The 12034-nt window shown below is 36.9% G+C and overlaps 1 protein-coding gene across 1 annotated transcript in view; it reads left to right on the forward strand.

The window, feature by feature from the left end:
* erfl3 (Ets2 repressor factor like 3) overlaps window positions 1–10443 on the forward strand; it is a 123984-nt gene extending 113541 nt beyond the window's left edge. The window contains exon 5 of the mRNA XM_057833568.1: window positions 32–10443. Within this exon, the coding sequence (XP_057689551.1) occupies window positions 32–676 (645 nt within the window). The 3' untranslated portion in view covers window positions 677–10443. The remainder of the gene's footprint in view (window positions 1–31) is intronic.
* The last annotated feature ends 1591 nt before the right edge of the window (window positions 10444–12034 follow it).

The raw sequence follows: 12034 nt of genomic DNA on the forward strand, positions 1-12034 counted from the left end.
TTCCGGTTACTCAAACATAATCTGATTCCAGGTGGAGCCCATCTCGGACATCGAATCGGAGGAAGAGGTAGAGGTGACTGACATCAGTGACGAAGACCCCGACGAACGAGAAGAAGACTTTGAGCTCTTTGCGCATCATCTATCTAGAGCCCCGAATCACAATCACCGCCACCTCATCTCCAACGGCTTGGCCGCCCACTCGTCACTCCCTGACGAGGACCTGGACGAGGACGTTTTCAAAGCCCCCGCCCCGCCCCCCTCCGGCCTAATGCCATTCTTGGCGTCGCAACACGGTTACTCCAACGCCCACCGCGGGTCGACCATCTTGAAAACTGAGCCCAGTGAGCCCGCGGACGAGAGTCCTCCCCCACATCCGCCGCCTCAAACCAAGTGCATCCCCCTCAAGCTACGCTTCAAGAGGCGCTGGAGCGAAGACCAGCGCATGGAGGCCTCGCAGGAGGAGTCCGACGACAAGAAAGTCCGACCGCATGAGCAGAGGGACCGGCAGAGCGACCGGCACATGGAAACGGAGGACGACGGGTCCGGAGATGGGGATGGCCACCCTCTGTCAGCCTACCAGAACTCCACAGTCCCGCCATTACCCGCGCATCGACGAGTGAGCGCAGAGCTCCATCGGGCCACGGCGCAACTGTCTCTGGAGAACAAAGACTGCTGATGGAACTGTAACGGTTCCTTGATAATACCCGAAACATCTCCCTCCAGGCCCAACTGACACCTCAATGACCGCCTTACTATGACACTGACAGATCACCCACCAACAGGTTCTCTTTCAGGATTCTTCTGGGACAAGTTTTTGTGAGAGAACATACACTTTGATCCAACCATCGCATGAACACCCAACAAAAAGCCACGTTTCCACCAAGCAGTAGGATTTGCTTCAGCTAAACCTAATTCTAACAGAGATGGGCCTGGCAATGAAGCTTCATTCGACTCTGCTGGGGACACAAGCGTTAAAAAAAATAAATAAATAAATTCCGCACTATAAGACGCACCTGGCTATAAGCCACCACCCACCAAATTTGACACGAAAATGGCATTTGTCCACAGATTAGCCGCACTGGACCTAACCCTAAACGCAGCTGTCCTCACTACATATATTATGAGATATTTAAACTAACTAGGGCTGTCAAACGATTAAAATTTTTAATCGAGGTAATCACAGCTTAAAAATTAATTAATCGTAATTAATCGCAATTCAAACCATCTCTAAAATAAGCCATATTTTTCTGTAAATTATTGTTGGAATGGAAAGATGAGACACAAGACGGATATATACATACAACATACTGTACATAAGTACTGAATTTGTTTATTGTAACAATAAATCCACAAATGGCATTATTAACATTCTTTCTGTTAAAGTGATCCACGGATAGAAAGACTTGTAGTTCTTAAAAGATAAAATGTTATAGTTACAAGTTATAGTAATTTTATATTAAAACCACTCTTCATGTTTTCGTTTTAATAAAATTTGTAAAATTTTCAATCAAAATTAGAGTTAATATAATAATAGTAAGAATAAAAATAACAATTATAAGAATAGAGTGACCAAAGTCTGAGTAAGTTTTACGTGTATTTTGCATAGCTATTTTGATATGGAATGCCAGTTCATTTTGCATCGTTGTTTAACTGTGTGAGAAGAGGGCCTCATTACTATAGACTGAAGTGCTTTTCTTTTTGTGAACATTATTTTTTTTGAGAGATAGGAATATTATTTTTGTTGTGCTTTCACTAAACAATACTTATGTTTGTTGTGAAGGAGTTGCCGAAACTTATGCCAATTAACGGCGCGGTCCAAAGACCGCCTGTGTCCACTCGCCTCTATAAAATATATATCTCTGTACATATCTTACCTAAAATACAACAAGAGACACATAATTGCCACTAAAAGAAAGAAAACTTACCGAAATATGTATGGAGCACAAATAGCAATTTGCATTGCATTGTGCATACAGCATAAACATCTCACAAAGACTAATTCTCCCACGTTTAGAAGAAATAACATTAGTATGGAACGGCGCTGCCCCCAAGCGGCTGGTGGCATTCTCTTCACTCTTAATGTCCATAAACGGCCTCATTGTAATCTGTTTGAGGCAATGTGCGAGCGGGTCATTCAGTGCATGCGTTAATTGCGTCAAATATTTTAACGTGATTAATTTAAAAAATGAATTACCGCCCATTAACGCAATAATTTTGACAGCCCTAATTTAAACCAAATGATTTCAACCAGTATCACTTTATTTGACATTTGTCATAAGACCAAATGAACAACCATGAAGCTTTAAACCAATTGGCTGCAAAGCTTCATTGCTTCAAAAAGCTTCAATTTGGCCACCACTGTTCTCTTGGGGGAGACAGTCAACCTCTGCTGCCACCTGCCGTCAACACTGTTGTCGACCAATATGCCTCCTAGCATGCATTGCAGCGCTATAGATGTACATAATAACCAAAATGGATGTTCTGTGCTAATTATTTCTTCAGTTACTGTTCTAGTTGTTTCATTAATTGCTAATTATCAGAGGCCTGCGAAATTTCCGATTCTTAGATTATTCGCGATTTGGCCGTGGAAGATTCGAGAACGATTCACAAACATCCAAATTCCGATTATTGAATTATACCAGGTAAAGCGGAAGTAAAACACTGTAGGCGCGGTCTTTGGGAAGCAATGAGGAACCGACCGAGAGTAAATACCATGTTCAACTCATGCCGCTAGATAAAAAAACAATCGTATTTGAATGCGGCCGACAGCCGCTACAAACAACGGCCAGTTGCTAGCTGCTACAAACATACAGCTACAGTAGATATCATATATACAGTACTGTGCAAAAGTTTTTAAACTTTTGCACAGTACTGTATGTAGAACTAAATGCCAAATGACAGACGACGGCGGTGTTAGAACATGTATTATTGAACAGAGATGCGAAATGACAGACTTGCTGGCGTTAGTAAACAGCCACCATCTTAAAGCAGTAGACTTCTCTAGAAGGCTCTTTTGTAGCGAACCTAATTAACTTTGTATCTAAAATACTCCTAAATCGGCAAAATCTTGTCTTGAATCTATCTTTAAATGATGAAACAGTTTTACAACTTTGACATGTCAAAAGTAGACAGAAGGGAAATTATGAAATAACGGGAGCCATTTTAACAACTGTAACGGTTGATTCACAACATTGAATTAATTGAAAGTAGTTTAAAGCTGCTGATACAGAATGGGGACTGGGGTTATTTTTGTATATTTGTTTACTGTTATATGTTAACTTGATACTGAAATAGTAGTTTGGTTTAGCCTGAGAGGATTTTTGAACAATTTTGGAACTAATGTACTAAACATTAAAAAAAAAAAAAAAAAAAAAAGAGGGGGGTGCATCAATAATCGTTTTATAATCGAATCGGAGCCTCTAAATCGTAATCGAATCGTTAGGTGCCCAAAGATTCCCAGCTCTACTAGTTATGGAGTTTGGTAACCCTTTATTTGACAATGGCGCCATAAGACTGTCATAAGACTATCATAATTATGACACGACCATGTCATGATCATTAATAAATGGTTATAACAGATGTCATTTCGTGTTACCCAGCAAATTATCTCCCTTTTGAACGGATGTAAAAAATCCGAGCTGGACATAAATTGAGTTAGTGACATGACACTTAATGACATCTGTTATAAGCATTCATTAATGCCCATGATAATGTCATGTCATAACTATGACGGTCTTATGGCAGTCTTTATGACGCTACTGTCAATTAAAGTGTTACCTATTAACCCAAATACATCCACATATTAAGCCACACTGGGCTATAAGCCACAGGATTCAAAATGAAATAAAAATGTAGCGGCTTATAGTCCGAAAATTACGGTAAGAGGTGACACTTCATTTGACAGCGGCGTCATAAAACCGTCATAATTATGACATGATGCTATCATGGGCATTACTGAATGCTTATGACAGATGTCATTAAGTGTCATCTGGCAAATTATGTCACTAACTCCATTTATGCTCAGATCAGATCTTTTACATCCATTCAAAAGGGAGATAATTTGCCGGATAACACTAAATGGCATCTTTTATCAGCATTAATTAATGCTCATGACATTGTCATGTCGTAATTGTGATTGTCTAATGACAGTCTTATGGCACCACTGTCAAATAACGTGTTAGCAAATACCAGAACTAGCAATTAATGAAACTGGAACAGTAACTGAAGAAATAATTAGCACAGAACATGAATTTGTTTGTGATTTACATCTGTAGCGCTGCAATGCATTCCAGGTGGCATGTTGGACAACAAAATTGTTGACAACAGGTGGCAGCAGAGGTCACCTGTCTCCGCCAAGGGAGCAGTGATGGCCAAATGAAGCTTTGCAGCTAATTGGTTCAAAGCTTCATGGTGGTTCATTTGGTCTTATGGCAGTCATATAATGCTGCTGTCAAATAAAGTGTTACTGGGTAATATCTTTTGGTGTAAATATCCCATAATACAGTGAAGACAGCTTTGGTTTCTAGTCCAGTGCAGCTTATCTATGAACAAATAACGTTTTCAAGTCCTCGAATCCTCCTTTGTGAAGTTAGCGTTAGTCCCCTGTAGGACTCAAGCTGTAAAAACTCTTCCTGGTTCATGAAAACCTCTAAATTGTCCATGTCAAATGCTTCTGTTCGTCAAAGTGTCCTCTGCCTCTTGCCCAAAGTCAGTTGGGATAGGCTTGCTTACCACTTCAATCAGAACAAAGTTCTTTGTGTAAACGTCCCCTTTGAATGGGTGTCGATCAGTTTCGGTTTGCTTGAAGTCACCCTCCTGAATTTGTCACGTGCTATACCAGAACAGAATATCCGCGTACCTGAATGACTTGAACTGAACCGTACTGCTTGCTGGAAACGGGTCATGCGTGGACTGCAATCAGAGAGACTAGTTACATCTCCCAAGGCCAGTGAAGCTCTAAAGCGCCTCTCGTCACGTTTTCCTCAGGGGACCCGTTTTCCCTCAGCCGCTCCACTAACCTTCACTCCACCACATTGTAAATAGGCCACAATGACAAGTGCCTGTATTTCCTAAACTCTCAGTCACACAGGACTTGACAGAATGACAGGAATAAGTGGGAGCAGAGCGGGGTCTTTGCACGACTGGAGGGTGCTGGGTGCTGACACTCAAACCTGGCTCACTCCACTCAGGGAAGCCTGTTGCAGTTTGGTCATCTGACAGAAAAAAATGTGGTGGTTACAGACTGACGGGCGTGCTGACTGTCTCTTGTGTGGACCACCTGTGTAAAGGCCACTCACTGAGAAAATCTTAACCCCGACCCAACAGGGACTACCAATTTTTTGCTCCCCACACTTCACCAGCCGAAGCTCTTCTAACAATCAACACACACATTGACATGCTCTCTGACTTCACCCTTATGATTGAATTCCAAGATTTTAAAGAATGTCACATTTCGCAGCACCACTTTTCACCTCACGTCCCCACAATGATGCGTTTTCAGTAAAGTGTGTTAGAGTGCAATCTAAATTGTTGTTTGTTAAGAACTGGTAAAGCCCTTAACTCATCAGGATAATCTTTTTTGGGCCAAATATATCATCAAATAGGCAACTAAAGTACATTTAGGACTGAACGTATAAATACTCACTGGCTTGCACTGAAAGAGCTAATCTTGTGGTTTTCATTCGTAGTTGTTTTCACATGCTTCACCTTTTCTATTCATGGCATTATGGCGTCACATCTTTTTCCTTCGCACAAGGGCACATGTGCATGAATGTGTGTATGAAAGCAAGGCATTGAATTATCAGTAAAATCGTTCACTTAGTGTTTTCACATGACGCACCTTTTCACCTCATTGACTCACCTCCTTTTTGAGAAAACATTAAAGGGGAAGTTCAGAATTTTTTACTTTAATCTTCAAGTTAGTGGGGGTTTAATTAATTAGTGGAGTTGATTTCAGCAAATTCGGTGCAGTTATTTATTAGTTTCAGGGCTCCGGAGTGGCTAAGCCAGCACGAGTCAATGAGCCTGTCCAAGCATGCCAATTAAAACCAACATATACACTCATGAAAATCACCGATGACCCATGCAATCAATAGTGTTCGCTATGTTTTCAAGAAGAAGTTTAGGCCTGCAGCTATCGCTTATTTTAGAAGTCGATTAATCGTTGAACTTTAGGCGGTTCGAATATCGAGTAAGCGGATTAGGAACATAAAAAAAATAAAAATAAAACAATGAAAAGAACAATTGGCTAACTTACATAGCAAAAGTGCGCTAGCTTAAATAATATAAAATGCTAACTTTTTTTTTTTTTTTCTTGTAATACAATGCTCTTAACAAATAGGGGTGCACGATATCCATTTTTTTAAACCGATACCGATCTCGATAACTTCCTGCTCCTCAAAGCCGATACCGATAACCGATAATAAATATATACTTTTTTAAATGTATATTCACTCGAGTTTTTGAACACCTGGAGATTTAAAAAAAATTAATAACGGTGGATTCAACATAGATTTGTCTTTGATCTCACCAGAATTTTCATAATGACATGAACATTATTATAATGAACAAAACAAAGACAAGAACAGTCTTGACTTCAAATAAAGTGCCAATATTTATTTTTTCAAATAAATATAATTTGAGTCAATCACAATCAATTAGTCAATATAATTGAAGATGTGTTTCCTGAACTAAAACATAAACCCAACAGGTATTGTGCTTTGTCATCAGATAAAAATATTTGGTGCTACAGGAGACTGTTGTGGTCTTGGTCCATGAAACAACTTTCTTAACCGGTGAGACAGGTTAGGACAGCAAGCCTATCAATAACCAAAAGGCTTCTCAATAACTTACTAACTTATAACTAACATTGTAAACATTATATAGTAAGGTTTATCGCTCAGTCCTCATAATAAAAATATGGTAGAACAAAAAGGATTAATGGCTTGCCTTATAATAATCAATATAAACGGCAGTGAGTGAACCCATATTCAATAAAGTATGAGGTTTATTCTCTGCATAGTATAAAATCCTATCAAGCATGCTGACAGGACTAACATTACATGACAACTATTATACGTATGTATAGCATAGCACACTAGCTTGAGCTAATAGCCTTAAGCATTGGCTGGCTTCTATAACACAACAACTTATGAAGTTCGGTACATATGACCATTCACCACCGAAGTAAACATATATTGCACGTAGAGCTGAAACGAATACTCGAGTAACTCGAGTTTAAAAACTGATCCGAGTAATTTTATTCACCTCGAGTATCCGTTTATTTTGACAGCTCTACGCATCACGTTTTGCTCGGACTACTTTTAATGCGGGACAACGCGCTGATGTTACGTGCGTAGAGGACAAAGCCCAAAAAAAAAAAAAAAAAAAAAAAAAAAAAAAAACTTACTGCAGCCGACAGCCGCTACACACGACGCCGTCGTTGCTAAATACTTTGCGCGCATGATGCTACGTCACATGTATGTTGAACTAGATGCGAAATGACAGACTCGGCCGCGTCTGGGCAGCGTTGGTAAACTGCCGCCATCTTAAAGCAGTAGAGCGCTAAGCGCTAATAAATAAGATTAACGTTACTGTCACAAGCTCACGTAACGTTAACCCTGCGGAGGGCTAGGTTTCTTTTAATTATGACCACTGTCGATGCGTGGCTAATGTGTCTTACATACAGGCTTTAACATAACATAGTGTTGTGGAGTGATGAGAGTGTGAAATAAAAACTTAATAATGCTAACTATCAATTTTAGCTCAGTAGTCATTGCTGGATAAAACACCAAGTAGCACTGGTCCCTAATGTGCTCCAATACAGCCTGTATCATACATTTATTTTGAACACTGCAAAAACTCAAAATCCTATCAGGACTTAGTTTAGACTAACTTAAAACTTAACTAGAACTTAAAAATGGCTTGACACAAATAGAAATTCAATTGAAACACGTGGGGAAAAAATGCTAACTTTTAAGTGATGTGTGTTATCAAGCGTAACGGCATTTTTAGGTAAGATATATATATATATTTTTTTTTATCTAAAAGTTTTTTTGATTGAAAGCAGAGAATTAGTCTTTTTTTTAAATTCTAGTTACATCTGAGATGCAATTGTTGGCTGTTTTCAACAATATACATCGAAAATAAAGACATTGATTGACTGAAAATGGTTCAAGATTAGATGAAATGTCTTGTTTTCTCATGTATATTTATAATTGCTCTTCACCTAAAAATATATTTGTTTTATCAGATTACTCGATTCATCGATAGAATTTTCAGTCGATTACTAAAATATTCGATAGCTGCAGCCCTACATCCATATGTTACAGTTAACAAATGCTTACAGACATATATTTCCAAGGCGGAAACGTAAGTAACAGAAAGCATTCATGATTGTCAATGCTAACGCTAGACACAGCACTGTGTAAAGTGAATGAGTTTGTGGGCCAAATTATAGATGCAGCGAATTATTCTGACCGGCAGGTGGCAGCAATGCCCCGCAAATGGTCAACTGATTTCCCAGCCAGCGAGCACAGTTCATTCTGTATTATCGGTCCTATTAATTATGTTATTGGATTTATTGGGATGACGTCATAATTCCTATTATCGGACCGATAATTATCGTGCACCAGTACAAATGGTTCACATATTCCCACAAAAAACTGTTAAATATACCCATTAGCGTAAACAAAACAACAGATCGTTTGAACAACGATCTGCATTTTTGAATTTATTTGACTATGTTCGATCTGTTATTATCGTTTTGTATTTTTATGCTCGGAAGGGACCATTGACTCGCGCTAGGTTAGCCACTACGCAGCCCTGAAATTATTGAATAACTAACAAACTGCACAGAATTTGTGAAATCACCTCTAATGACTAATTGAACCCCCGCTAACTCGAAGATGAAGCCTAATGTCATAAATTCTGAACTTCCGCTTTAAGTTGGCATTTTTCAGTCATTTCCACTTTGCACACTTAACCGGCAGTCCTGCCTTACTTGGTCCTTGCGAGTGCGTGCATTTGTGCGAGACGCAGCTCAGGGCGAAAGGGTAGCGAGCGAGGTGTGAAGGAGGTTAATCATTACTGGAAGGAAACGTGTGACGTGCGTGTCCTCAAATAGCTTCTCTCTCTCTTCTCATTCTATGCACACACACGCACTCACATGCACTATTGGCGCTTGTTCACATCCCCGGGACCAGACGGATCCATAAGACCTCCAGGCAGCTCTGTGATCGAATTCCCTCACTCTTTTGTCTGGATGAGAGCATGTCAAACACACACATGCATACACACTGGTGCGCGCATACTTGGAACTGACCGCTGCCTTACTGCTGACCTTTCCTAACCCAAAGCATCTTTTCCTCGCTTAAGAAAAACAAAACAAAACAAAAAAACAGCACAAAGATTCTCAATCAAGAGAATAAAAGTTTATTTTTCTGATGTTAATATTGTTCTTAAAGTTCCCCTCCAGTTGGCATTATTGTTATTATTATTATTCCATAGCTGTTTCTGTTGTGTACATTCAATCCCCGCCAAAACTTCTTTTACTGTTTTTAGATTGAACCGGTTTGTTTTAACTCAAGTGAATATCCCATTTTATTTTAGTTTTTTTTCATCCTGTAAAGTCATTTTTGTAGTTTTTACCTTGAGGGAGGTTGCACCATTTGAAAAAGAAAATCAGATCGCGTGTACTATTGTTTGTGTAAATGTTACGTAACACTCCCGACGCCGAGATGAGCAGAGTTTAATCCCGTGACGTAACATTATCTCCACCTTTTTTTTTTTTCCTCCTTGTGGGTTGGTTGTTTTTTTCCCCTCCTCCCTTCCCTCCAAAAAGTTGTAATTAAGCTGTAATCAGGGTTAATTAAAACCAGTTAAAAGCCAAAACAAAAGCTCCTGTGTGTTTGTCTGGTCGTCTCAATTGGATGCAAATTTGTTACTGTGGCAGTATTAACTGGCAGACAGTAAGACTGTCAGCTTTAATTACCTGCTTGTTTGTCAACAAAGAGATTAACTTTTGATCATGTCGCTTACAAGGCAATTGTACTTTCATATTTTGATAAATTTAGCTTTAATTTAGCAATTTTGAATTATCGTGCTCGGTAAAAAAAAAAAAAAAAAAAAACATCTTAAGCTCTTTAGCATGAATTAAAAAATGATTTTGTAAGTAACGTAGGGCAGGGGGGCCACCACTCCCCCCCTGGTGGCCGAAAAGTGTCATTGCGTGTAGTTGACTTTCCTATACAGTATATGGTTTTAAAATTAGGAATTATCCAGTAAAACGTTGCCAAAAAAAGTCGTAAAGCAATAAAACAACAAAAATGAATGACCTGAACAAAAAAAGATATTTTTATAATGGGTCAAAATTATTTTTCGAACAGATGTGACTAGCACTATGGTCATTTGCTTTGCTTAGCCAAAACTATGGAGGTAGATTTGTGTCTTTATTATTCAATCCAAAAAAAAGTTGCTTCAATCAAATAAAAAGTTGCTTCAATCAAAATATATATTTTCAATCGAAGAAAAAGTCACTTTAATTAAAAAAAAATGTGTTTGAATGCAAAACTAAATTTGAAACTCAAAAAAATGTATTTGAAAAATGTTCTATGATTGAATTTTTTTTTTTTGATTTGTCAACATTTTTTAAATTTTTTTATTGAAACAACTTTTTTGATTGAAGTAATGTAATTTTGCGTTTGGACCACATTTTGGCTAGGACATTTGTGTCTTTATTATTCAAATCAAAAAATAAGTTGCCTCAAACAAAAAATATATATTTTCAAAAGAAAAATCACTTCAATCCAAAAAAATGTGTTTGAATGCAAAAATACATTTGAAACTCAAAAAAGTGTATTTGAAAACTTTCTATGATTGACTTTTATTTATTTATTTATTTATTTATTTAAGTCAATTTTTTTTTTTAATTATTGAAACAACTTTTTTGATTGAAATAAAGTAATTTTGCGTTTGGACCACATTTTGGCTAGGACATTTGTGTCTTTATTATTCAAATCAAAAAATAAGTTGGCTCAAACAAAAAATATATATTTTCAATCGAAAAAGTCACTTCAATAAAAAAAAAACGTGTTTGAATGCAAAAATAAATTTGAAACTCAAAAAAATGTATTTGAAAACTTTCTACGATTGACTTTTTTTTTTTTTTTTTTTAATTTTTTTGATTGAAATTTATTGAAACAACTTTTTTGATTGATGTAATTTTGCGTTTGGACCACATTTTGGCTAGGACATTTGTGTCTTTATTATTCAAATCAAAAAATAAGTTGCCTCAAGCAAAAAATATATGTTTTCAAAAGAAAAATCACTTCAATCCCAAAAAAATGTGTTTGAATGCAAAAATATATTTGAAACTCAAAAAAATGTATTTGAAAACTTTCTACGATTGACTTTTTTTTTTTTTTTTTAATTTTTTTATTGAAACAACTTTTTTGATTGAAGTAATGTAATTTTGCATTTGGACCACATTTTGGCTAGGACATTTGTGTCTTTATTATTCAATCAAAAAATAAGTTGCTTCAAACAAAAAAAATATATTTACAATCGAAAAAGTCACTTCAATAAAAAAAAAATTGTTTGAATGCAAAAATAAATTTGAAACTCAAAAAAATGTATTTGAAAAATGTTCTATGATTGAATTTTTTTTTTTTTATTTGTCAACTTAAAATTTTTTTAAAATTTTTTTTATTGAAACAACTTTTTTGATTGAAGTAATGTAATTTTGCGTTTGGACCACATTTTGGCTAGGACGTTTGTGTCTTTATTATTCAAATCAAAAAATAAGTTGCTTCAAACAAAAAAAATATATTTACAATCGAAAAAGTCACTTCAATCAAAAAAAATGTGTTTGAATGCAAAAATAAATTTGAAACTCAAAAATATGTATTTGAAAAATGTTCTATGATTGAATTTTTTTTTTTTTTGATTTGTCAACTTAAATTTTTTTTTTTTTTTTAAATTGAAACAACTTTTTTGATTGAAGTAATGTAATTTTGCGTTTGGACCACATTTTGGC

The sequence above is a fragment of the Corythoichthys intestinalis genome, chromosome 4 (genome assembly GCF_030265065.1).
Source record: "Corythoichthys intestinalis isolate RoL2023-P3 chromosome 4, ASM3026506v1, whole genome shotgun sequence".
NCBI classification, from domain to species: Eukaryota; Metazoa; Chordata; class Actinopteri; order Syngnathiformes; family Syngnathidae; genus Corythoichthys; species Corythoichthys intestinalis.